This window comes from Hippopotamus amphibius, chromosome 4 (assembly GCF_030028045.1).
Source record: "Hippopotamus amphibius kiboko isolate mHipAmp2 chromosome 4, mHipAmp2.hap2, whole genome shotgun sequence".
In the NCBI taxonomy this organism is placed as follows: Eukaryota; Metazoa; Chordata; class Mammalia; order Artiodactyla; family Hippopotamidae; genus Hippopotamus; species Hippopotamus amphibius.
In genome coordinates, this window is record NC_080189.1 from 25023117 (window position 1) to 25050389 (window position 27273).

The window sequence follows — 27273 nt, forward strand, 5'->3', positions numbered from 1 at the left end:
CCCATGCCCTGGGCATCATCCCTGGGATCTCACATTCTAAAAAGACAAGCCCTCAAACACAGCAAAGCCAAAGAATAGATATACTAGTGCACAGGATGGTCGATGTTCCCGACATGAGAAGGGCCAAAGGAAGAAAAGGAAAAGAACTTGGAAATGATTCATTTACAGTCAATTCTTCACAAGTGGCAGAAGAATAGCACATTGTTGAATACCTGCCTTGAAATCATTCATGGACAGACTCCAACAGGACTGAGGAGCATATAGCCTACAAAGCAGAGCATCTATCTCGAAGGCCTATTCCTTGATTTTTGTCAAGGTTTCATAAAGCACTCCCAGGAGACCTAGTATCTCTTGGGAAGCCCAGCTGGAAACATCTTGACTGACCAGTGAGCACTGACCCAGGCTAGGAAAAATCCTATCTCTTAAGTCTGACAAAGCCCACTGAAAAGCTCAAGAACAGAATGACTGATAAGTACCCTCTCATTTCCCCTAAATATCAGCAAGGTGTTATCTCTAATGCCTCGACCTAGTAAACTAGATTCGTGGGGGACAATAGGTCTCTAACTATTATCCCAGCCCCGTTAAGGGCTTTAGTAAAAAACCTGTATGAAGGAATTTTGAAAACCTCCTTTGTACACCCTTCGTTTGCCCTGAAAGCTACTCTGAAGACTGCTGTCAGAGCATCTTTGCATTACTGCACCAAGTATGCCATTCAGACAACAATCAGTACTTGAACTAGTATTACAGAGAGGTGACTTTCTAGGCTGCACGACACCTTTTATACTATTGAGGATACAAATGCGAGCAGCAGCCACCAAGTCAACCTCCCAAGCAACAAGGGCAGGTATTCACCACGGCAAGCACTGCTATTCCTGTCCCCCAGGAGGAGAGCACGGACAGGGCTACATCTTTCCTCTGAAACTTTCTCCCCCTCACTCATTCGGCCACAGTCTTGGTGATGAGATAGAAAAAGACTGTCTGCAGACCATTATGGAAGGAAGAGACCTGTCTATATGGAAAGAATTTGTTCCCTTCCTATTATTATAGGCATTGAAATGGTTCAAAACACACTCCACCTCCTTTTCTGCTCTCTCCATTTCATCTTCCAAGTCTGTTCAACTCCCTCCACCTGCCTCACTTGTCAAAAGTCTTTATTCAAGTTCTTCCTCAATAAAAATATTTAATGGCCTTTTCTTGTCTAAGGTTCCCCACCAAATAAAGCCAAGGGAAAGACTTTCTGGGGGGAAAATATTTAAAATGTCTTTAAGTAAAATATGAAAAAGACCAAGGGTCTACATATCAAACTTAATGTGTTTCTGATATGGTAGAAAATAAGTCATTTTTCCTCTGTAAATCACAAGACCTGACATCTAAATTGATTCCTTATAATTTTATCCCCTGATTGAGCCATTTATTTATGCATTCATTTATTAATTCAACACAAATTTACTGAGTGCCTTCTATATGCCAGGCATTGTTCCAGGCAAGTAACATTCCTCAGTGAAATAAAACAGACAAAAATGTCTGCTCTTGGAGAGCTGACATTCTAGTGCGGGGAGACAGACAAACAATAAACAAGTAAAATATTGTTTGTTACCGAGAATTTTAATTTCAGAAGAATAATGTTAAGATTGAGAGGAAACTGTCAGGGCTAATTGTTCTGCCAAAGCTGTACCAATTCATGTTGCAAACTTGCACGGATGCAGTAATTATCCTTAATTGCTAATTTATAGGGCATAGAAAGCAAGTCATATGGTAACTGCTTTATCTAATTATATTAATAAAATGACATTCTAGAAAAACGATCTTAGCCCTACCTGATACAGCAGGAGGTTTCTGAAAACAGCTGTCACAATGAGTCAGTTTGATTGACGTTATGAATTAGACAGTTCTCAGCTCTGCCAATAAAGGTTGCAGAGAGACGTGGTGTGACTCAGAGGACCTGGCTTCAGGGCACAAGTCGGATGGTGACAAAGGCCGAAACGAGCCTGCTGAGAAGGAAAATGGGGACTCAAACTGCTCAAACCCGCTAACAGATTTCCTGGGAGATTTACGTACAGTGAAACACTTCATGGGCAGCTACTAAAATACTGCCCAGCAATAGGAGCACCACCTTAAATCTTCACTAGATATTGATAAACAACTTAAGCCCCGACCACGAACACCAGAAGATAGAAAACTTCTTACACAAAAACCTACCCACACTATACTTAGTGCAAAAAAAAGTGATAGTACAGAAATCCACAAGTATGTCAATAAAATCAGCATTCTTTTTCACAGCACCAAGAGCAAAAGTCATCTTGGCTTAAAAGTCGTATCTTCTTAGCTGAGAGCATCTTGTTGGCTCCACAAGGAGGACTAGCTGCACAGGTATATCTGCATGTTAAAATATAACAAGAATATCTTAGCCACATCTGTCAATATGAAGATCTAATATAAAGAATAAGGACAGTCACGTGATGAACACCAAAATGTTACAAAAAGGAAGCCCAAAATAAACTCATAAATTTATGGTCAATGGATTTTCAAAAAGGGTGCCAAGATAACTGGGAAAGAACCTTTCAACAAAAATGTGCTGAGAAAACTGGATAGCCACACAATAGAATGAAGCTGGATTTCTACCTCACACCATATACAAAAGTTAACTCAAAGGATCAGAGACCTAAATGTAAGAGTTAAACTATAAAACTCTTAGAAAAAAACACTGTGACTGTAGATTAGGCAATGGTTTCTTAGATATGACACCGTCTTAGAAGACACAAGCAACCAAAAACACTGTGCTTCAATGGACAATATCAAGAAAGTGAAAAGACAGTATTTACAAGACATATCTGACAAGGGTCTAGTACCTGGAATAAGGAAATACTGTAACTCAACAATTAAAAATGGGCAAGGATTTGAACCAGTATCTATCCAAAGAAGATATACAAATGGCCAGTAAGCACATGAAATGATACGCAACATTATACTTAACATTATTATTATAAGGGAAATGCAAATCAAAACCATAATGACGTATCACTTCATAACCGTTAAGGTGGCTATAATCAATACAACAGACAATAACAAGTGCTGACAAGAATGTGGAAACATTAGAACCCTGATACATCGTTAGTGATCAGTCACTTAGGAAAACACTCTGGCAGTCCCTCAAAAGTTAAACAGAGAACTATCACATGACCCAGCAATTTCACTCCTAGGTACACACCCAAGAAAAATAAAACATATGTCCACACAAAATCTTGTGTACAAATGTTCATGGTAACATTACTCAGAAGAGCCAAAAAGAACAGATACAATCCAAATGTCCATCAAGGGACAAACAGATAAACAAAATGTGGTATATCCATAAGATGGATTATTCAGAAATAAAAAGAAATGAAGTACAGATTGATACTACAACATGGATGAATCTTGAAAACATTATGCTAAGTGAAAGAAGCCAGACAAAAAAGCCACATATTGAATGATTCCATTTATATGAAATGTTCAGAATAGGCAAATCCATAGAGACAAAAGCAGATCTGTGGTTCTCAAGGGCTGGAGGGAAAGAATAGGGAGTGACTGCTAATGGGTCCAGGGTTTCTTTTTCTTTTGAGTACCAATGAAAAATGTTCTAGAATTGGACAGTGGTAACAGTTGTGTGAGTAATTTTATGGTATATGAATTCATCTCAATTAAAAAAAAAACTAAGGTCCAATATGGAAGTAGAAAAATATGACACAAAATGTCTATTTCACCATAAAGGTATTTCCATATCTTGTAGGAAGATTAGATCCTTAGCTGAACAGCACTAACAAAAAGTTTTTTAGAAGGCAGTTCAGACCCAAAAGTCAGGCATGGTGATTCACAACAGAATGAAGGGCTACTGTAGACTTTCAAGTCCTCAAGAAATAACAAGGTAGAAGTCACAGGAAAGAAGCAGAATTTTGTAGTGAAATCTACAAAGCCCTGAAAAGGAGAAAGATGGCCAAAAACAATACAAGCTTTTTCTGAGAAACAGCACAGCAAGTAGAATGAACTCCTTTCCCTCTGTGGCACAGAAAGGAGAACCAAGAATCACTGGGCTGGACAGTCCATAGTGCCATCAGAAGCCTGCAAAGGCCACAACCCAAAGGCTGCACATTTAGAGGACCAAGCAGCCAGCGACTCTTCTCTGGACAAAATGTTTTCTCCACCTAAAAATACCATCAGGGGATGGGGAAGAACTATTGTGCACTTTAATGAAGCAAAAAAAGGTCTAAAGAAATGGAATTAAAGCAAGAGTAGAACTTACAAAACAAACAAAAAACGAACTTGGAGAAAATCTCATAAAGTATATCAGAAAAAAGCTCCCTCACAGCCAGAGCTGTTGTCTCCATATGAAGAATCATCTCTTGAAAATTAAAAAGTCTTTTAGACAAAGAGCAAGCAATCCCAGAAGAGCATAAGCGGTGTGGTCTGGGAGGTCTTTCCCAGAATACACGCCAACATGGCCGGCTTCTTCTTTCTTTTCCTGGCAAGAGCAAGAGGCAAACCTACATGAAAGGGCCCGGCATTCAAGCACAATGACCTGGAAGCCCACGGCCTCGTGGCAGGCCATTTCACTTGCGCTAGGCGCACGAGTTCATTCAGGAAGGACGGTCCAGGGTCAGCTATACCATGAACTGGGTCTCAGTTTGGAAAGAAGCAAGGTCAAATCTCAAGGGGACTCTAATGACCACCTGCAGACAGAGGGCAGCTAACTGAGAGCATCTAATCAAGGCCCTTTCATTTTACAGATGAAAAATCTGCAAACGAGACAGCAAAAAGTAACTTCTGCTTAAAATAAAATTGATGGCAGGGCAAGTACTAGACCTGAGGTCCCCAAACCTGATGCTCTACTATGCCACACGTAGAAACAAGCATTTGGGGAGCTGCTATCTGCTAAAACGGCATGTGAGGTTACCTACTGATTAAATCTTTTCCTCAGTTAAAAAGCCAGCAGAACAGGTGTCAGAGACTTAATCACTACGCCAGCAAGGCTTCCATGAGGTGGCTGCCCCAAACCAAATCAACACTTATTAAACACTACCATACGCAGGGAAAGCAGACTTACAGTACCAATTTTACAGAAGAATACCCAGAAAGGAGACACAAAGGAAGAAAACTTCAGAATAAAAAGCAGGATTGGCAAACTACAGCCCACTAGCCAAATCTGCCCTACCACCTGTTTCTGTACACCCCAGGAGCTAAAAATGGTTTTTACATTTTTAAGTGATTTAAAAAAAAAAAAAGAAGAATCAAAAGGATATTATGTAACACATGAAGAGTATGAAATCCAAGTTTCAGCATCCATAAATAGTTTTATTGGAACCTGGCCAAGCTCATTCATTTATGTAATTGTCTATATGGTTGCTTCACACTGAAATGGCGGAGCTGAGTAGTTGCTACAGAGTCTACGCGGCCTGCAAAGGCTAAAGTATTTACTACCTGGCCCTTCACAGAGTCCGTTTGCCAGCCTCTGATATAAAACATTATGACAGGGAGTGAGATGAAAACTAGTTTTATGGTAGCCTAAATGGTACGTGCACAGCAAAAATATATTCTGGACGACCACTTCAAGTTACATAGACTGCTCATCTTCATAATCAGAGAAGGGGCAGTGGTAAGTAGCAATAAGAATTTAGTTTCAGAATCAAATCCATGTCAGTGGTGACTTTTGAAAGTCCATTGCTTCTATTAGCCTCAATCTCATTTATAAAATAAGTATATCAGAATATCCACAGGAGGTGTGATAAAACCTAAACAAGGGTAAAGCCCTTGGCACAGAGGTTGGCCAAAAGACCCAATAAATAATAGTCAATATTGTTATAGGAAATGGCTTGGGAGGTTCCCTGGTGGTCTAGTGGTTAGGATTCAGTGCTTTCACTGCTGTGGCCCAGGTTCAGTCCCTGGTTGGGGAACTGAGATCCCACAAGCCACTTGATGCGGCCGAAGTTAATTTAAAAAAAAAAAAAAAAAAAAAGGAAGAAAAAAAGAAATGAATCAAATTGTGGTCTTAAGTAAAGACCGGAAGTATATATACCATAGAAAAAGAACCATTTCCCCCGAGGTTTAAAAGTAAATATCAAATTCATGGCAATTCTCCCACCACTGAATTCAACCAGAAAGAATCAGAGAAATAATCCATGATCTCGTTTCCCTGCTTTATCACCTAAGATACTCACTCTCCAGGAGAGTGGACTTAAGTGATTTGCAAACCTCTGTCCTCAGAGATCATGGTAAATAAGTATCATATCTGAAGTCTGTATTGAACTTCAAACTTGACAAAGTGTGTCGACAATCACAGCCTCAGGTGACCATGAATCTGAAATCAGATAGTCTTAAGTTTGAACACAGACTCAAGGGACAAGCATTCCGAACATTGTGATATTTCCCCCATCTGTGAGTGAGGACAATACTACTACCACCTTCTCTGGACATTACTATTATTAAGTGAGACGCCTCACGGTACCTGACACTTAGCAGGTACTCAGGAAATGTTAAGGGCACACTGGTCTCTCTTCCCTCCCTAGTGTCCACTCCTCTCCACCCTCACAGCAATGCTCTCAGGAAGCAGGGCACGTGCTCATTTTACAGATGAAAAAACTGTGGCACAGTTTTTGCCTCAATGGCACTGTCCATCCTCCCCTACCTCCACAGATGATGGTGGCCATCACATGACAGCCACCAGGACTAGAACACAGGTTTTCCTGGTGCACTTTCTAATAAACCCCAAATACTAAACATCCGATATCAGAACTATGAATCAAAAAAGTGGTGACTTACGTACAGAACACCAAGGCTGTAACTTGCACAAATAAAGCCTCACCATGAAAGAATTAACTCAGTCTCCCAGAAGCCGGAACCCCAATGGTGATCCTCTGCAAAGTCAAGTCCTCACCACTCTCGCTGAGCTCCACTGTGGTCAAGAACCAGAGTTACCCAGAAATAAAAACTCAGCAGGAACTATGTGGCAGGCAAATGCAAAGTGTCATCCCAGAAAAATCCATTCCAACTGTTAAAAGAGTTTATCAGAGTAGCCATCATGTGTGAAAATTACCAAAGGAAGAACGAAAATTAATTGACTCCAGAACATAAAAGCGCTCCTCTGATCACTACAGGACTCTGACCCCTCGACCGAATGTTTAAGGCCAAGTAGTCAGACTATTGAAGCTGAAGGAAAATTACTGCAGTGATCAGGACTTTGAGGTGGTAATGGGGCTGTTTAAAATGGCTCGCGGGCATAGTCCTGAAGTTTTCTTAAGCACAAAGAACGCTGTTGTGATGTGCCCTACAGAGAAAGTATTAGATAATTTTTGTTCAGCCACAAGTTACAGTACTGTTGCTCATATATTCATTGTTAATGAATCAAGACTGTGTATCAAGCAAGAGGTCTTTAAACAGAGCACATGAACAAGGTCATGTATCTACCACTTGAAAACGTGGTGACCAGAGGCTCACAGGAACTAACTGGGTATTTCTCACAGGAGCAATGGTTCGAAATTCACTAATTCAGTGCTTGTGGCTTGATAGAACATAACTACCACGAATAATGACTATATGCTATAAATACAAAGATGAGATGGCAAGCGGGGACTCTGGGGGAAGGGTCACAGGAGTTACTTGCACCATTCTTGCAACTTTTCTGTAAGTTTGAGATTATTTTAAAATAAAATCTAAAAACCTTTTGAAAAGGTGCAAAGCATACTACCGGCTCCTTTAAAGTCTCAATGACAAAACAAATCCTGAGAACAAGATCTCCTTGGTGGTCCTGAAACTCTGTCTTGCTCCCCACCCTACCCTCTCTCCACCCATACAACTAAGAGAATGAATGTCAAACTGAAACTGAGCAGGATCCTGTGGGGCCCTTCTGGGTATAAAAGCCCCTCCGTGTCCCCTGTTTGTTGTTTATAGAAAAAGGCTTTAGTCTCCTAGGACTTCCGGAGTTCCAAACAGCAGGCACTGGCAGTCAGTCATTAGGGAAGTGAGGGAATGCAGAAACAAAAAGCAATTAAACAAGAAAAGTAATGACAGTAGTTCAGTGATAAAACAGAATTCTAGTGCCTCCTCTAGGGATACAACAATCTGACATGTATCTTTGAGTTCTTCTGCAGAAACTAAGACCCCCCCCACCCGGTAGAGGACAGTGACTACACGTTGTAGACTCCAGGCTGGCTGGCTGGCTGGCACCAGAAGGTTGATGATTAAGATTCACATCACCCTGTTACCTCACCATCAATCAATCAGAAGAAGAAAGCCATACACCTTGCAGCCCTCACCCCAAATGTTGCCTTTAAAAATCATTGCCTGAGGGAGGGATAAATTGGAAGATTGGAATTGACATATACACACTACTATATATAAAAGAGATAACTAAACTACTAAGGACCTACTGTATAGCACAGGGAATTCTACTCAATACTCTGCAATGGCCTGTATGGGAAAAGAATCTAAAAAAGAGTGAATATATGTCTATGTATAACTGTTTCACTTCACTCTACACCTGAAACTAACACAACATTGTAAAACAACTATACTTCAATAAAAAAAACATTCCCTGAAAGCCATCAAGAAGTTCAGGTCTTTTGAACACAAGCCACCTTGCTTGGCGACCAGCAAATAAACACTGTACTTCACCACAACCCGGTGTCAGTAAATTGGCTTTGCTGTGCAGCAAAGCGGACCCAAGTTCAGTTCAGTGACAAAACCATTATTGTGTTGCAAGGACCATATCTTCCCATATGACCCATTCATCTTCCAAAAATAAAATGCTGGACGCGTTCAAATCACAGAATTCCAACCTCTGAGCGCACAGTTCAAAAAGGGTATAGCCCCCAAAAATGATCTTGAATTTTAGGGAGATGCCCTATTCCTTCCAGTGCTAGTTATCTGGTGGGGATTTTTAAAAACCTACATGTGTAATCCAATTAGATTTTATATTCAGAAAAGCCAAAAAACCCTTAATGTCTGAAAAGTTTTGAGAAACAATGGATGAAAGTTCAGAGTTAGAGTAATGAGAACATTCTCTAAGAGGCCAGCGCACCATATATACTTCTAGTTTAAATCCTGAAATCTTGATGGTAATCCCTTTCCCCCAGGAGTTGGCCTTCTTTATTATCAAAGAAGAATCTGACTATCAAAAACAATGCCTGGGTCCCCCACTCTAGTCTAGAAACAAAGGGAAAGATGTTGTGGGAAATGTCAAGAGAAAGCTGTTAATTTGCAAGACACTGGATCCTGGATTTAGTTTTTATTTTCTTTTGTCCTTACCAAATCCTAATTTCCTCCTCCTGTCCCCCACACCTTTGGCCCTCTCTACAATACAGGCTGTCAGGATCAAAATGCCAGGGCAGTAGAGGAGACTTTTCAGCCAGCACATGGACAGGGCAGAAAGAATAAGAGTCTCTACAGCTAATCAACTCTACTTTGAATACGCTGAAAAGTTACATCACTGCAGCCACCATGGCTGGGGGGGGGAGGGGGGGCAGAGTGTGTTAACCCATCATCTTTCAACTGAAACAAAGAAAGGGGAGGAGGATGAGCAGAAAGCCTCTAAAGGCAATTACAGACCAGCAATCACCTGAGAACTTGTTGGAAATGCAAACTCAGACCCTACCTGGACCCCCAGATTCAGAATCTGCATTTTAACAAGATGCTCGGGTGACAGGTATGCACAACGAGGTTAATTTCCACCCCCACCCTCACCCCCACTCTATCCCCTACTGTGCCTGGGGAATCTGCCTGGCTCTGACATGTCCTCCAGCAAACTCAGCTTAAACTTTTTACTCAAAGTGGCCTTCCCAATCCCCACACTAGATCAGCTACATGCCATATATGCTCTAAGCCTCTGTATTTCTCTCCCATAGAATTCATCACATTAAACAGCATAATGAATTGTTTAGTATCGGTTTCCCACTCCACAGTACAAGCTCTCTCCAGGCAAGGACTACATCTATCTTATTTACCATGGTAGCCCCAGAGCCCAGAACAAGACTAGAGACAAAGTAAGCATTCAGTAAGTGTTTTTTCTGAATAAATGAATGGTCCCAGTATGTATCAAGCACAAGTATCAAGTGCTAGACTTTAGAAAGAAGGGACAAAAACAATTAAAACACAGTCCTTGTCCCTAAACAGCTCATAGCTTAGTGAATTTTTGTGGAGGCTAACGAGAGAGCCAAGCTCTTAAGAGCACACGCTGCACTCACAGTTGTTTTTCCTATTTCTCAGCCAAATGGGCCAACAGGTAGCCCAGAAGTTCTCTAAGGCCTTCCAGGAAGCCCCGCCCTAGCATAACCTACAGGCAAGCGCATCCTCACCTAACCCTTCCCTCAAAGATTCTCCCCTCCCAGATTTCAATACTTTGGCCAGCCCTCTCTCTCTGCCCTCTCTAGGGCAAGCTCCAACATTCCTCAGCATCATTTCATTCTCCCCTAAGAAGTTCATGTTTCCTCTGGGAACATTTTCTTCAACCTGCTTTCTTCATCAGCCCTCTTATTATGAGATGTCAAATTTCCCTTGTTACCTCCTTTTAGAATGCTTTACCTAACTCATTTCCAACCGCTTACTTCCTGCGAGCTATCACATCTATTGGCGACAGAAACCACTCAAATCTATATCCTGGACCACACTGGAGAGATCTCGCAATTAACTATTCAATATTCAACTGTCCTCCCACTTTCCTCAGTCATTTCCTATATCTCCCAAAGAGATACTCTGTCTGAACAAATCCTGTCTTCTCTTCTAGGATTACATTCTCCATGATTCTTATACTTATTCTTAATAGATAAGAATCTCTTGATAGATTTACATCCCAAAGCCAATATCCAAATACCACAGTGATGAAAACACACCTAAGTGCCTAAACAGATAGTGATGAGAGCAACATCCTTCTTCCCCAGAGACGAAGCTCACAGAGAAATATTAGTGGAGGCAAAGAACACACAGACAGGGAGGCAAGGGCTCAGTGGCGAAGACAAAAACAAGCTTAAGCTACCACCAAGTGAGCTCACATCCCTCTCCAAGGGGCTCAGAATCCACCCCGCCAATCAGACCCTAGTTAGAGTACAATGCAGCCACTAAAAACACCAAATTCTAGACTCTATGACTTTGATGTAAAGATCTGTTCTAAGCACTGTTTGTACACCAAGCATGACAGATATATTCATGTGCCTGTCATGAATGGGATTAAAAATTCCAAGGGCATGCCTTCTGAATATTTTCCACATCCCACCCTCTAATAGTGTTTACCAAACAATGACAGACTGGAACCCCAGTCCAAAGATTTGGTTTGTGGACTACGAGAAATTTTAAAGCACTTTAAAAAGTCACAAATTGTTTTCTTAAACACTTCAAAATACACACTTCTAGGGTATCTGGTTTTAGCCTATTTTGGGGATTTCAAACCACCAGCGCCCTTTTTGGTTCAGATACACTTTGCATACCTGCCCACTCTGCATTTCAGAAGTGCTATAAAAATGTAAGAGGAAGGTTGAAGGTTTTATTTTTCTTGAATTGATGCACTGGCACTGCAGGTATCAGAGGCAACTCTCCAAAGACAGGTCTTCTGTTAAGAAAGCTCAAGAAAAGTGTTCTGATGGCAAAGATTCCCCCCGCCCCCTTCAGATGGAGGAGGTGAGGCAGAGGTTGCCAAAGCAGGGTGGACAGGCCTAGGCTGCATTCCAGGGGCTACTTACCTACCAGGGTCTGTATGTTCCGCCCTCCCCACCCTTTAACTCTCTTTCCTCCTCCGCAACTCCATTGCTCAGAGGAAGAAGTGTAGCCACAATTCCTGATCCTGAAACGGGGAGAGCAGAGCTACTGCTTTCCCAGCCTCAACAGCCATAGTTGCCGTCATCTTATTTCTCCTCCTCACAGCGTTGCCATCGTCCCTGAGCAGAAGGCACACCGTACAAAACAGCAAATCATGATCCCAGGATTAAAAAGGGGGTAGGAGGCCTGCACCAGATACAGCTAAGGGAAAGTATATCAGAGCTCTTGCAGCATCCTAGAGAAATGAAGATTACTGCATTCACTGTTCTTCGGGTTTGCTTCTATAAAGCCATGTGCATTTTTTTTTAGAACTAATTTACAGCAATTCAGATGCTAGGTTATTGAGCATAATACTCAATACAGTTCAGATTGAATCGTCGCTCAAGAATATCTAATATATTTATTTTGGCTGATATGTAGGATTGACTGTTGAACTTGGGGAAGTCAGGCAACTTCTATGCTACTCACAAAAAGCGTTAATTTTCCCATTTTATTGTCCAAACTTCTTTGGAAACTTTTCTTATTTGAAAGGTTGATAGTCAATTTTAAATGTCAAAATAAAGAAGTGCAAACGACAAATCTACCATAAAACTTTCAGAGTCCTTTATTGCTAAATTAATGTACCATCCCAGAATTCTCCTTACCATTAAAATCCTTCTGGGAGGTGATGAAGTCCTTTATCACCTAACACAGCTGGAGATTACAAGTGGTCATTCCTTCCCCACTATATGCTGGTGCCCCACCCCCATCCTCCACAATGCAGATCTGCACACCTCTTCAAGAAGTTAAACAGAAGGCTGTTTGGCCACGATCTGGAATTTGTTTGTAAGTACTGCCCAGAAGAGAATGCTCCTCCATTTTTATTAAAAATATCAATAAGGGCCTTCCCTGGTGGCGCAGTTGGAGGACTTGCGCTCCCAATGTAGGGGGCCTGGGTTCAACCCCTGGTCAGGGAACTAGATCCCACATGCATGCCCCAACTAAGAGTTTGCACGCCACCACTAAGGAGCCCACCTGCCACAACTAAGACCTGGTGTAACCAAATAAATATTTTTTAAAATAAACTATCAATAATATTCTACTTACTCTATACTATCACTAAAGTCCAGCTCTAAGATTCTGCTCACCTTTCTTCTTGCGGGGGGGGGGGGGGGGGGAGGACAATTTTTCCAATGAATACCCAAATAAATGGAAGTCTTTCACATATAAAACAAAGAAATTTCACTGAAAGTTTATGGACATATTGGCAATATTTAAAACAGGTTCATTAGTTGTGTGTATGTTTTTTTCTTAATAAAACATACCGTGATTTTAAAAAAAAGGTTATGGACAGCTCAGGCTCCTGAGGCACTCACTATATGCAGCTTCGTGCTATCAGCCCCTTTCAAAAACCGATCTTCCCTGCTCCTCAGACAATCTGACTCCCAAGTGTATTATTCTCTCTACACTGGCTTTCAGCTCCTCCTGTCGATAATCAAAGAAACACACTGTCTTCTGACACGAGGGGAGGAGAGGTCCTTTCACTCAGAGCACCAAGCCGGGGACACTGCGCAACTCGATGGAAGCCGAGCAGCCTGGCCAGCAGCCCCGCGCTGCCTGGCTGTGCGATGCGCGGCCCGGAGATGACTGACCCCCGGGCAGGGCAGGCTGAAACGGGAGCCGGGCCCGGGCCCCACGGAGAGCCTGCGGGAGGTCTCAGGAGAGCCTAAAGCGCTCACAAGAGAGGCGTTTAACAAGATAACTCGTCTTTTAAGTAATAGAGGCAGCCTCCTGGCCTCTGGGCCGCCAAAGGGCTCACCCGCAGGAGTAATAACAAAAGCAATTACCGCACACAGAATAATAGAGCTCAGCGGGACTCTGGGACCCAGGATCTCCATCGATCGGAGTCTCCCTCCCTCTTGCTTACACACAGGGGGAAGGAACAGGAGGAGGAAATGCCCCACTTTCCATGAAGACCTGCGACAGTCTTATTAGGTAAGCAGACAAATTACACTTGGCAGAGTAAGTCACTGTTTTGGATGGTTGCCAAAAAAATTAAAACGCCCCTGGTATTAAAGGCTATACATAAGACGATGCATCCTCCCTCTCCTGGAACAGAATTCATAAAGTGTAAAAGGTCACTGACGTCAGATTCCAGAGACTGGACACAGACAAACGTCTCACTTCTCGTTCCTCTCTCTACCACAAACTTTCGGCAGGCCTTCATCACTTTAGGCGAGTTGCCGTCAACTTGCACATCGACTGCAGATTGCTCACAGCTGCTTTCACAAAACACGTGAGTGTTCCCACCCGGACCTACCCATTTCTGCTGCCTTTTATATCATCCGTTCTATTCCTCTGCCTCTGTCAAGACCTGTCACTTTCACCGCCTCCCCAGAAAAGATGTTTAAAACAAAGAAACGGACCTGAAAATATCACATCTGATTTTTCCAATCCATCCATTCTCCAAACTGAAGAAAACCTTCAGTATTTAACTTCTACCATAAAACAAGCTTACCTGCCTCTATTTAACAGCATTTTAATGAGACAAACACCTAAAATTTCATCAACTCAAAGCTTTACCCAGAATCAGGCGCACAGCCTGGTCTCAAGCCTGGGCTGCCTTTGCTCCATTAAAGCCTGGAATCCCCCGCTCCTCTCAGGCCATCCTAGCAGCTACTTACAGAACTATCTACCTTCTGTTTGTACCGGCCTCTGTTAACTGTACCAGCCCACACTCCTCCTCCCAGACTTGACGCTTCCTACCAAACCCAAAGAACACATGTTCTGTCACTCAAATCAGGACACTTTGAGAGTGAAAACGGGGCATTACTGATAACCATGCCAAGACAACAGCCCTGGGCAAACTGGGATGTAAGTTGCCCTGTCCTTACAAAGGTTGGAGGCCAGGTAAGGGCTGTTCCTTGCAAATAAGCAACTTATGCTGGTCCTACACATTGTTCCCCTCTGCCAGTCTCCCAAAGAACACCAGAAAATGCCCACACACATTTGGATTACCTAGTCCACCTTGGGGCAAAGAAAACAGAAAATGTTTTACATTGTAGTGGAAAATTTTTTCTAAATATATCAATTTGATTTGTGATCATTGATGGGGGAGGCGGGGGCAGGGGTGGGGGTGGAGACGAATTGCAGGCCTGCCCTAAAGTACCAGAGCCTAGAGCGTTGCTAGGAGGATGGATAGGGAGCCGAAGGAGCCAAAATTTTGCCAGTTGTATTTCTGCCTGATTAGCCTCACCTATGCTACTGCACCACAACTAGCATTCACACATACAACTGCACTTTTCCATGCGTTACCTCAATTTGTTTACTCTTTCCTAACAGTGAAATGAATGATACCGCCAAAGCTCAGAAGGTTACACACTTGCCGGTGCACACGTTTCTGCTAAGCCAGGGCTTCCCAGACTTTTAAAGATCCCAGACCAGTAGAGTTGCCTCCACCCCCAAAATTAGGGACTGACATGTTATCCATTTTTTATTCATGCCAAGGACGTGAAAGAAAACAAATGCCATCACACTGTTTATAAAATAAAGGGCATTTTAGCCAAAAAATAATACTAGAAAGAATATAATCTCAAAAGTAAAGCCGGTCCTTCAAACCGAGCCGCCTTAACATCACAAAACTTGCCAGGTGCCCTTCTTCCTCTCATTCTGCCTCAGCCGGTTCCACTTCCAGGCCCACCTGAGCTGGGGACAGATCTGGAAAGCTGGACTACTAACACCAGCCAATGGGCTGAGCACCAAGCAACAACCCCATGAGCTGAGTACTGTTATTATGCTCATTTACAGGCAAAACTGGAAGGCAAAGTGTCAAGTGACTCGCCCAAGGTATCGCGGCCAGTGGTCAGTGAAGCTAACGACGTAGGCCACAGCCACCCCAGCAAATCAGTTCAGTTCTGCCTCAAGACACAACTTACGGGTCTGTGTCCCAAAGTGTGGGCTTGTTTAAAAAACAAAACAAGAAAAACTGGATTAGGTGGTATATAATCCCTGTATGTACCAGCATTTAATATTTATACATAAGTAAGAACTGTCCCCTGTCCCCTTTTCAATTTGCTTTCAATCCTTCCTATTAAATGAAGTTTCAGTTTGGTGGCAGGAAGCCTTCAGCACATCTCAACCACTTGTTAGGCACTTCCTTCAGAGCCCTCTGCGAAACGCTATACCTAGCTAGAGTTTAATAACACTCGCTGTTTTGTTTTCACTGTGGGGTTTTTCTAAAGGTACTTTCTAGTAAGTAATAACCAGCAAGTTAATACTGGTTTCCCATTTCCAATGGTGAAATCATTTCCTTTTAAAATAGAATTTCAATTTTAAAAATAGCTGATTGCCCCAAAGATTTTCAAACTAAATAAAAGTAGAGGCAGGGTTCCGAGAGGCTATAAACATGGAAGGGGCACACACACACACACCTGAAGCCCCGGAAACTGGAGGTAAACCATCATCAGGGTTGAGATCAGCTGGACTGAAAGGCTGCGAACAAGACTCCCCTGGTTCAGCCTCTCCAAACAACTCTAAAAATGGCCAGGTCTCCCCATGCAGGATGTGGTCAGGCTCATCACCACTACCACCCCCACCTTCTAATCCAAGCAGAGAAAAGAGGAAGACGATGTACCAAACTGTAGGGAAAAAAGTCAGGCCTCTCACAGGACCTTGCCTCTGACCTCCTCCGTCATCCGTGGTTGGGTAGTTGCACACTTCCTTAGCCAGGGAGCTCTCTAGAACCCAGAGAGAGCAGATAAAGCTAAAGCTCTAAGAGCCTACTCTCCTTTAAGCTCAAGACCTTAAAACATCTGGGGGCCTTCAAGCAATTAAAGAGTAGTGATTTAATGATTCCCAGGAGCTGAGCCCTGACCTCCACTGAAAAGATAAAGTGGTTTGCGAGGATAACTGACTGGGGAAATAGACTACCAACCGTGAAACGATCAATGAGTGTAAGGAGATGTTAAGCTGTATTTTGCCCTAAATCTAATCTAAGATGATCCTCATAGGATACAAAAAGGTGAAGTCTAAGCCCCCCTACAACCACCAAAATCATTAAGTGCACTTCTAGGAATCTGTCTTAGAGAGATGCCGACACAAGAACACAAACATGTATCAAACTATGTTGATATATCAACAGGAAAAAAGTGAATAAGCAAATACACCCAAACTATGGACTACTCCACAAACATTAAAGACTGAGGTAGGTGTATATTATGACGTACAAAAACAGTTATGACAATTAATTTAAAAAAGAAAGTTACAGGACTCATTATGACTCCATTTCTGTTTGTTTTTCTTCCTTTTTTTTTTTTTTAAGGGAGGGTATATATATCTGCGTGAAAAAACCACGGGTAGCCCATTTACTTAAGGGAATGAGAATGAACCGTAGAAAACTCTAAGGAGAGCAGAGAGATTTTTGCATTTAACTTTACATGCTTCCATACTGTTTGAAGTTTTAGGAACAAGCATTAAGTCCAAAATTTAAATATCAATAATTATGAAATTACTAACATTGGATGGCATTCACCTGAGCATTTGGAAGGAATTCAGGGATGAACTAGAAAACTGCCAGACAAAAGAAGGAAAGGCCACCAAGGCACTGCAAATGTGACCCTTAATCATAAGGACCACAAAGACTTGAGAACTACAAGAAAGTTTTATTTACACATTAGGCAAGCTCGTGGAATAAAAAGTGAAGACTAAGACCACCAAAGAGGTCATTTTGGGTTTCACTGGTGTTGTTCTTGTTAAGAATGGGGCTTATAAACAAGAAACAGGGTGGATATAAACAGACAAACCAAAAAGTCCACGTGTGTGATTCTACAGGATTATAAGAGCAGAAAGTGAGAAGCAGAGACTCTTCGTATTTGTAGATGACACTAAAGACTTCCATAGTAATAATGTGCCAAGTAATTGGTGCCAAATTATAGGAAGATCTGGGGAATCTATGCAAATAGAAGAGTGGTGGCAGATGAGTGTTAAAATGAGCATATGGCCTAAACCAGGCATATAAAACAACAACTTCTCAGCTGTCAGTTATGACCTAGGAATAGGCTCTTGGAGTCACCGTAAATGGACCCTTGAGGACATCAGCCCAATATTGAGCTACAAGTTAAAAGCAGTGCAAAGTGTCCTGGGAGCCATGAAGACAAGTGCTAAAAAGAAAAAAAGAAGCTACTATTCCCTCTCATATAAAATTCAGGTGCACTGGTCCCAAAAACATACACTTCTTTTGTCATTTATGTCCTGTCCCTTCAACTACAGACAGACCAGGAGTTAAACAAGATCCGTGGGCTCTCAAATGCCAGCCCCTGGATCAATCCCAAAGGGACTCTTTCAGAATCACCTAGGAGTGGTTAGGACTCCACACTTCCACTGCAGGGGGCACGGGTTCTATCCCTGGGCAGGGAACTAAGATCAGGCATGCCAAGCAGCGCAGCCAAAAAAATAAAATGAAATACGATTCCCAGGCCACACTTGCAGAGATCCTCAGAACGGCCTTCTAGGTAGTCCTTATGCAACAACCTGTTTAGAAAATCACTGGCCTCCTCTCTCTCTAAAGCTACTTTCCAGAAAGGATGTAAGGAAGCTTACAATAAAAAATAAACTCAAAAGAAAAGACCCCATGTGAGGAACTACCAAGAACAGATTAAGATGATTCCTATACTCGAGCAATGACAACGAGCTAAAGGAAGAGCCTTCGGCCTCAGAGCGTAAAAACCAGAGCTGAGAACCTGACCAAGCCCCATGCTCCCGCCAAATTCCCCCAGACAAGAGCAGCACCAGAACAGGCTCTCCCGTGAGCTACGGGTTCCCTCAGTGCCCTCCCCATCCCCACCCTTTTCAGGTCTAGACCTGCAGCCCCAGGAGGAGGGCAGGGTGTTAGGAAGCAGAGGTGAAACGCGTAAATAAAAGCCACCGGTACATGTTCCTCTGGGTCCCAAGCAACCACTCCTACTAGTCTATCCCGGCACCACTGCCAAAGCCAGAAACCTCCCAGCCCCTCCAGTGTCTCATCACTTGGTCTAACACAAATTCTAACCCTGGTCTTCCACACGAGAAAACCCTATTTCAACTTATCTACCTTCTCAAAACAAAACAAAACAAAAAACCGAAAAACAACGATAACGAAAAAAACAAGCAATGGGAACAGAAAATATGTCTCCCGCAGGAGAAGCAGCAATTCAAAGTGAAGACCACCGGAAGGTGTGAGATTTCTCAGCTTTGATTCATGCCTAAAAGACATGTAATACTGTATAGGGTGTCTTTCTTATACAGTTGCAGCCTTTGGGGGCTACAAGGAGCTTAGAGATGATCAGTCCAACCACTACATTTAAGAGAGAAGAAAAGAGCCTAAGAGGCAGACTACCTTGCCCCACAGCACCCAGCTGCAGAACAGCAGCATCTGGCCTAAAACCTGTGTCCCCTGAATCCCAGGCCGATAATCTGACTTCTCTGCCAGGTTGCTTCCCGGGGACAATGTTAATGCCTTGGATTTATTAACTTGAAGCACAGTTCCCCGAATTTCCTCAATTCCCCCCGTTACACAGGAGGTTGGTGTTACAAGACCGTCCCAAGCGCACTACTTTCCAGGTAAAGAGAATACAAAGCACCTCAAACTGTGTTAAGGCATAAAGAGAGAGAGGAGATGGTGCCTTAAAGTCACCATCATAAGCATGTAAATGGAGAAAATGTGCCAAGACTGAACATCTCAAAAATGACATCTGAAAATGTCATCTAAATTTTCATTAGGTTCATTTTTCCCTGTAAGTTGCTTAACTTCCTAATTTTTAAAAAATACCAAATGAAACCACTGGGTTTTCTTTCCCTAAATATTAGAGCTAAGTGAGAAAAACATAACATTAATTTATCATACTGAGTCTCACTGAAAGTAAGTGAATCCCCACAACGCTCCATCTGCAACAAGTGTTCACAACCTGTGATTCTGCATCAATTTCTGCTGCAAGAACAAAAAGCATATGTCAGTCTCCCAAGAGAGGAATTAGCAACAGAAATGGGGGGCGGGGGGGTGAGAGGGAACCTGGATATATATCCATCTCCAAACAAGAAATAGGAGGAACAGATACAAAAGCCCAGTAAGAGTTGAACCCCTTTACTTCACTTCTTGTCCCTAATGAGGCAAAGAACTTCCTGCAATATTTAGTTATGCTCTTCCTTGAAGAAATGAAACAAAATAAATCCAAAGACCAGATTCCAAAGGATATCTACTGTATCCCCTGCTAGAACCATATTTGTCAGCTGGATCGCTAGCCCATGCTGATAAGTGAGTTTCACGACAGGCCTTAGAACCTTCTTACCTGGATTCAAAAACCTGGCCAATTTTCTCTTCTGAACTTACAGATGGAAAATAAAATGTTTACTTATTTCCCAGATCTCACTCTCCAAGTAAAGTGGGGCACAGACACACCAAATCGTTTGCCTCCTTATTACCAGCACTGATCACTACCCGGCCTCAGGAGTCCCCACTGCTGTTAATAAGCCACACCGCTCATGAGCTCTTCTTTCCTGCCCATTAGTTTGAGCTCTGAAGCATGCTACTTTGCTTTCCACTATCACTGTCACCTAAGGCTTGCTAGGTTAAAAGTGTTGCCAGAGGCCAGAACTACTACATTCCAGGTAGTAATAAAATGATGTCAGAAGCATAAACATTGACAAGTTCTAGATGCTATGTTACTCTTGCTGAGCCTGCTTTTGGCATTTATCTTCTCATTCAGATCCCATCTACCAAAAGATGGTAGCCTTGGGAATATACAGGATTGGCTGATAGGAAGTCAAAAAACCCTAGTCTTGGGACTTCCCAGTGGATAAGACTCCGAGCTCCCAATGCAGGGGGCCCGCGTTCAGTTCTTCATCAGGGAACTCGATCCCCCATGCTGCAACTAAGATCCCACATGGTGCAACTAAAAGATCTCACAGGCTGCAACGAAGATCCTACACACAGCAACAAAGACCCCACGTGCCTCAACTAAGACCCAGTGCGGCCAAATAAATAAATACATATTGAAAAAAAAACCACCTTAGTCTTGGCCCTGTAAAAAACGTGAATGTGACCAAGAGCAAGTAGTTTTTAATCAGTCTCCCGTCAGTTATATTTATTCAGTAGACTTAATGTCTGCTAGTGATCTCACCAGGATACCAGAACAACCGTTACCTCTGCTGCCTTTCCACCTTTTATCACCCTAAAACACATATATTAATAGCTCAGGTTGAACCCATACCATTGGGACTTCCCTGGCACCACAGTGGTTAAGAACCTGCCTACCAATGCAGGGGACAAGGGTTCGATCCCTGGTCCAAGAGGATCCCACATGCTGCGGAGCAACTAAGCCCGCGGGCCACAACTACTGAGCCCAGGTGCTGCAACTACTGAAGCCCGTGAGCCTAGAGCCCATGCTCTGCAACAAGAGAACCCATCACAATGAGAAGCCCTAGCATTGCAACAAAGAGTGGCCCCCACTTGACACAACTAGAGAAAGCCTGCGTGCAACAACGAAGACCCAATACAGCCATAAATAAATAAATAAATAAATAAAATTTTAAACATAATAATAATAATGAGAAGGAAGGAGCACAAGGGGGTGAGAAGGGGCTCCTTTAAAATAAAAAAAAGCCATACCATTTATGTGAAACAACAAACCTGAAGCGCTACTATAAATAGTCTGAAGATAATCACCAATGGCGACCCTAGGACCTTTGCACTTGCTGTTCCCTCTGCCAGGAACTCTTCCCCTATGGCTGGTTCTTTGGGAAAGAGCTGAGGGAGGCCTTTCCTATCTAAAGGAGCAACTGCTTCTGTTACTCCCAACCACTCTGTCCCATTCCCCTACCGGAAATCGCTCTCTTATACTATCACCTTACTTCCTATTTACTTGTTGATGGTCTATCTCCTCCATGAACCGTTAAGGGCAGGAATCTGACTTACCTTTTTTTTAATTTATGTATTTATTTTATTGATTTATTGGCTGCACTGGGTCTTCGTTGCTGCACACAGGCTTTCTCTAGTTGTTGCGAGTGGGGGCTACTTTTCATTGTGGTGCACGGGCTTCTCATTGTAGTGGCTTCTCTTGTTGTGGAGCACAGGCTCAATAGTTGTGGCACACAGGCTTAGCTGCTCTGTGGCATGTGGAATCTTCCCAGAGCAAGGCTCGAACCCGTGCTCCCTGCATTGGCAGGCGGATTCTTAACCACTGCACCACCTAGGAAGTCCATGATTTACTTTTTTACCACTGTTTCTCCAATACCCAGACAGTGCTTGACAAGATGATCAATAAGATCTGTCCAAGAAAGGAAATCTGATGGCTTCTCATTCTACAACATTAGTTAGTATGTGGCGGCAGCCACTGTTGGCATGACTAGAGCCTGATGGATGCTTCCTTTTCATACAGGAAAAATGACAGCCTTTAAGACACAGCAAAAACTTAGTGTCCCTTTACTTACAATTCTGATTGAAAGCTACCATGCTCACCTGCTGGGAAGTGGGCAATTTTAAGACTAGAGGGAAAAGCCTTCCATCCTATTCCACCTACTTCTTTGCAAATGGCCCCACTAAAATATTGTTATTCGGCTACCTTGTCCCTTTGAGTAGTGGAATAAGAGTATTTTAAGTAGCTTAGGAAAGGTGTTTTTCTTTCACAGTCTGCATGAGCTAAGTGCACATAGGAAGGAACAGATCAATAGACTACTACTCTGTCCCCACTACACTCCGGAAAGACATACTTCTTAGCTCAGAGACGTAAGAAATACTTAGCTATAATGATCTAAATTATAGGCAGCATTTCCTAGAAGCTGTACACTAGAGAAATTTCCACTAAGCTACTCACTTAGGAAGCCTACATCCCACTTCACAACAACCTGGCAGCACAATTCCTGTCGAGGGAGGAAATTATGGCCATCTCCTCCTTTAGGTGCCCCATGGCTTAGACATCGAGTGAGAATCCTGGTTCTTAGCATGAAACCAAAGATTAGCAGAGGGATTCCTTTCCCCTTTTAAATGGGGTGGGGTGAAATGGGAATTGGGATTTGGCCTTCCACACCATAAGCAGGGTAAGATATGCTGCTTCCATGGCTGCTTCTGATAAGCACATAAGATTCAAGAACTGTGGCAGATTCATTCTGCCGTGTGCTCCTGCTTGAAAGACATGCAGACGTAAGATAGGAGAGTTACAGTGAAGACTTCGAAAAGGGCTCTATCCCCAAGACAGAAGTAAATGGGGTCAGCAAAACCAGCAAAAATAGCCATCTCTAAGTAGCTGCTAAGTGGGGTGACTGAATTTTATACTCAGTACCCCAAGACTTCTCCCAACCTCTATTTAACATGCGCTGACAATATTCTGATGCAGCTAAGGAAAGTCTAGCAAATTACTCAGGAAATCCAGCAATAGAATCCTCTAGGGTTTTGAGAAAATATCTGATTTGACAGAGACATTTACTTTCCCAGGTTCTATTTTCTCTGCCCACACACTTGCCAGTCTTATCCCACCCAACTCAAAAAATATATAAATCCACCTTCGGTTTTTCCATCATCCTCACTGCCTTCTCAGTAACAGAAGAGCCTCACAATGCTTGTGTCAACTTACTGCCCACTTCCTCCTTCGACACATTCCAGAACCAACTCCGTCCCTTGGCTCCCACTCTCAATAGCAGACATAGCATAGCCTCTACCGTCGTTTAAAAAAACTGGTCAAATGCAAAAAAATTTTTACAACTTGATTCCCAACTTCTTTCTTCTTCAACCTTAAAAAAAAGAAACGCAGGACTTGCTATGACGGCAACACAGAGACGAGAAGAAATCTGCACTTTCCATGGCCTTATAACCTGTTCTTTTGCCAAAAGAGGAAGAATGAGTACTCCTCTTCACTGCAGCAAACCTCAACCCTAGACTACTTCAGATTTTCAGCTCAGCCTAAGTCCAGACAAATTTGGAGGGCTCAGCCTGAAAGGCCTGCCTCTGGTTAATCAGTTTCTGCCCCTGAACCCAAAGGCAGAAAAAGCAGTGACTACGGTTTTCCTATTCATCAAACTATTTCCTCCTCACTTTCCTCTGTCATAGAGCTCCATCTTCCCTCAGAGTTCTTACAAAGCAGTTCCTGGTACCACTGGAAATGATTACTCTCCAGGAAAATACAACTTTGCTTAGCAGAAGAGTATCACACAGAGCAATTTGCCAGGGGTCGATTTTTCATTCCAGACAGGCTTCAAAGCCTGGCACAAATCTGCCTGTTGCTCTGCAGTCCACCCGGCTTCCCTCCCCTAATCCCTGCCTGGAACTCACCCACCCACCCCTAGCAGCTTGGTCACAAAAACAGCAGTATAGGTGACTCTACAACTCTTTCAAAGCCTCCTCCCAGACCCTACTGTTTCTTCCACACCACGCTCTTTTGCACGTAAGGACCATAAAGCACCAAATAAAGTCACTTACCACAAGAGCAGCTCCCGGACAAGACAAGAGTAACATCTAATCTTTCCTTCGTTCAAATACAGTCAGCTTCACTTTCCTGCAATTTTGCGGCCACGCATCACCAGCCCTGCCCTCCATTAAAGCCATGCCCTGGAGACACAGGCGCTGTACCATGATGTTCAAGAGCCTGTACTTTGGCAGACAGGCCTGGGTTCAAGTCCCAGCTATGCCTCTCATTACCAATTAAAAAGTATCTGTCCTGGGGTAAACTATTCTTTCTAAACCTCAGATTACACATCTATAAAATGTAGCCAAGGATCCTATCTACTCATTAGCTATCATAAATGAGATAATACAAACAGAATTCTCAGCACAAGACACAAGCCTTAATAAACAAGTGACTGTGGATATTCAGTAGCCTCAAGGAGTAATCTGTAGGCAGGCAGGGTCACCCCACAGAATCCAGATGCCTTGGAAACCCCCAGCATCTGTAGAAGCAAAAATATCTTCAGCCTCCTTCCACTCCCACCCCACAAATACGAGGGGCCTTTAAGAAAAACTGAAGCCTTAGCAAAGGAAAAAAGTCAAGAAAGATTCACTCAGTACTGCCAACCCCACTACCAGACGGCCAAGCACTGCTCTGTTCCTCGGGTGAAGGGAAAGATCAGTGCAAATGAAGAAGCTAATTTAAGAGGAGCCACTTCAGGATAATCCTTTCATAGGTCAGGTCAACATTTCAAAGAGCTGAAAACTTAAGGATCTTGGAAATTCCCTCCTCATTCAGTTTCTGATAAATTCTGACTCTCTGTTTACATATAAATAAACGGGAAAAGCAATACTGCAAATCCTGAGAATCTCAGCTGAGGGCAGAATGTTGCCTAAGAAATGAAACCGTGAGCAACAGTGGGGGAAAAAAATCTTGAAATCTAATTCACACACACACACGCTGAAGAACATTTTAATCCTGTGAAAGACAATGAGCCAAGAAAACAGAACGTTTTTTAAACTTTCTACAAATGTAAAACACTGCAGAGCTTTGGGACAAAGTGTCATGAAGGATATTTCCAGATGGAAAAGTCAGAATTGCAGTCTGAAATGCAATCTAGAAGTCTGAGGTCATCACAACCGGAAATTCTAGTAACAACCAAGATATGTCAGGTTCCAGTATTAGGAAGTGGGGGTGGGGCAGGGAGGCAATAGAGGGAATAATTGATAAAGAGAATTTATACTACAAAATTATCATGGAGCCAGGGGTAAACATTTTTTCATGAAACTTGAGGAGTTTTAAATTCACCATTCAAGGATGTAGGAAGTGAGGGAATATATACTCAGGCAGAATCTACCGTGTTACAGCAACGGACTGGGAATTTGAACACTTGGGCTCTGGTCCTGGCTCCAATCCAAACCACCATGTGACCTTAAGCAAGTCACTTGCCCTCTTCAAACTAGTCTCATCTGTAGTGAGGAACAATAATGATCGCTAAGATTCCTACCGGCCTGACATTTTAAGAGTCAAAAAGAGGAGGAGCACAAATATGAGGAGCTCTCAGCACTAAAGACTTGACACGAGAGGTGGAGGGAAAAAGACGGGAAATGAGGGCCAGAGAGCGAGAAAACTTGGCGTAAGTAACCGAGCGTCCGTAAAAACGTAAAAGCTTCAAGAAGACCAAGTATTCCAAGAGCTCCACGGAAGAGCGGACGTCAGGATCTTGAAAAGCTGCAAACTACTTAGCATATGCCAAAATGGACAGAAAGACGCGTGGATCGGAGGACATATACCAACAAATTATCCCCGTTAACCAGTCGGTAATCGATCTGTCCTGATAAAAAAAAAAGCCAGGAGCCTGGGCGCCGCGATCACGGAAATCACTGTGACCCCTAATGCCAGGGTGTCCGGGAGGCAAAGCACCGAGGGGAGTCTGTGTCGGCTCGCGTCTAAGGAGGGGACCCCGAGGACGGGTGAAAACTGAGGAAGGGGGCAGAGGAAAGAGGATCTGGGAGACCATGCAGGCTTGGCGGGAGGAGAATGAGCCAGCTGCAGACTCCCTCGCGGTGGCGGCCAGGGGGATCGGTGTCCCGGGCCCCGCTCTCACCATCTTGACGATGCCCCGCTGCACGGTGGGGACCGCGGGTCCCCCGGAGGAGCCGCCGCTCTGCGCGGAGGAGGCCATGTGTAGCGATGGAAAACCAGCGAGTGAGTCGGCGGACCGGCTTGGAGGTGTCAGTGTGGGTGTCGGTGTTGGTGAAAGGCCGCCGCGCAGAGGAGCGGACGGGCGACCGGCTGTGGGCGATGGACGGGACGGACGCGCCGGGCGCTCACAGGAGCAGCAGCGGTACTGGGAGCGAAAGAGACGCGATCTCCGCCGCCGCCACACGTTCTACTCGCCGCGCAAGCGTGCCAGAGCGCCACCGCCCTCCGGCCAATTAGAGCCCAGAGCCCGCCGGACCCCAAGCCAATAGGCACCCTGCTCGCGGAGCCCCGCCCCTTGGTCCCAAAAGCTGTGGAGAGCTTCAGGAAGCGCTGGAAGAGCTGATTTGCGGTGATCGGCTAAGTATGGGGCGGGACTTCCGGGGCAGCGGTAGGCGGTGGTGTCGGGAGGTGTAGTGGAAAGGAAGGGACACGTCAGCATCTGGCCGCGGGGCGCGGTGGGCCATGGGAGCCCCAGGGGTGGGGTCAGCCTCGCCCTCCGGCTTGGCCCCGCCCATTATGCCCCGCCCCACGGGCCCTTGGGGAACCCACGTGGACGCCAGCCTGCCCGGAGGGTGCCCCGGGGTTGGCGAGTGCAGACTGGGAACCCGAGACGACGAGGCCGGTTCCTGGAGGGCTCTCAGCAGTGGTGCACACCGACTTCCGACACCTTACCTCAGCTAAAAGTGTGAGGAGAAGTTGGAAAAGTCTGAACAGCGTGAACCCTACCTATGTTGGCTTTGACAGCCAATGTAGCCGCGCGCCCTCCCCGTAGTCGGGAGCGTATCTCGCTCGCATTTGGGTCGCCGGTGTCTCGCACTTGTTAGGCGCTCAATTCATGTTTTTTGATGGCAGGAATAAATCTCTTACGGGGTGGTGTGTCTTGCGCGCCGGTGAAGTTGCGGAAAGCCTC

At 43.9% G+C, this 27273-nt stretch overlaps 1 protein-coding gene across 1 annotated transcript in view; it reads right to left on the minus strand.

Annotated features, from left to right (window-relative positions):
* SND1 (staphylococcal nuclease and tudor domain containing 1) overlaps positions 1 to 26596 on the minus strand; it is a 392617-nt gene extending 366021 nt beyond the window's left edge. Inside the window, exon 1 of the mRNA XM_057731861.1 lies at positions 26266 to 26596. Coding sequence (XP_057587844.1) covers positions 26266 to 26343 — 78 coding nt within the window. The 5' untranslated portion in view covers positions 26344 to 26596. The remainder of the gene's footprint in view (positions 1 to 26265) is intronic.
* Positions 26597 to 27273: the final 677 nt, after the last annotated feature.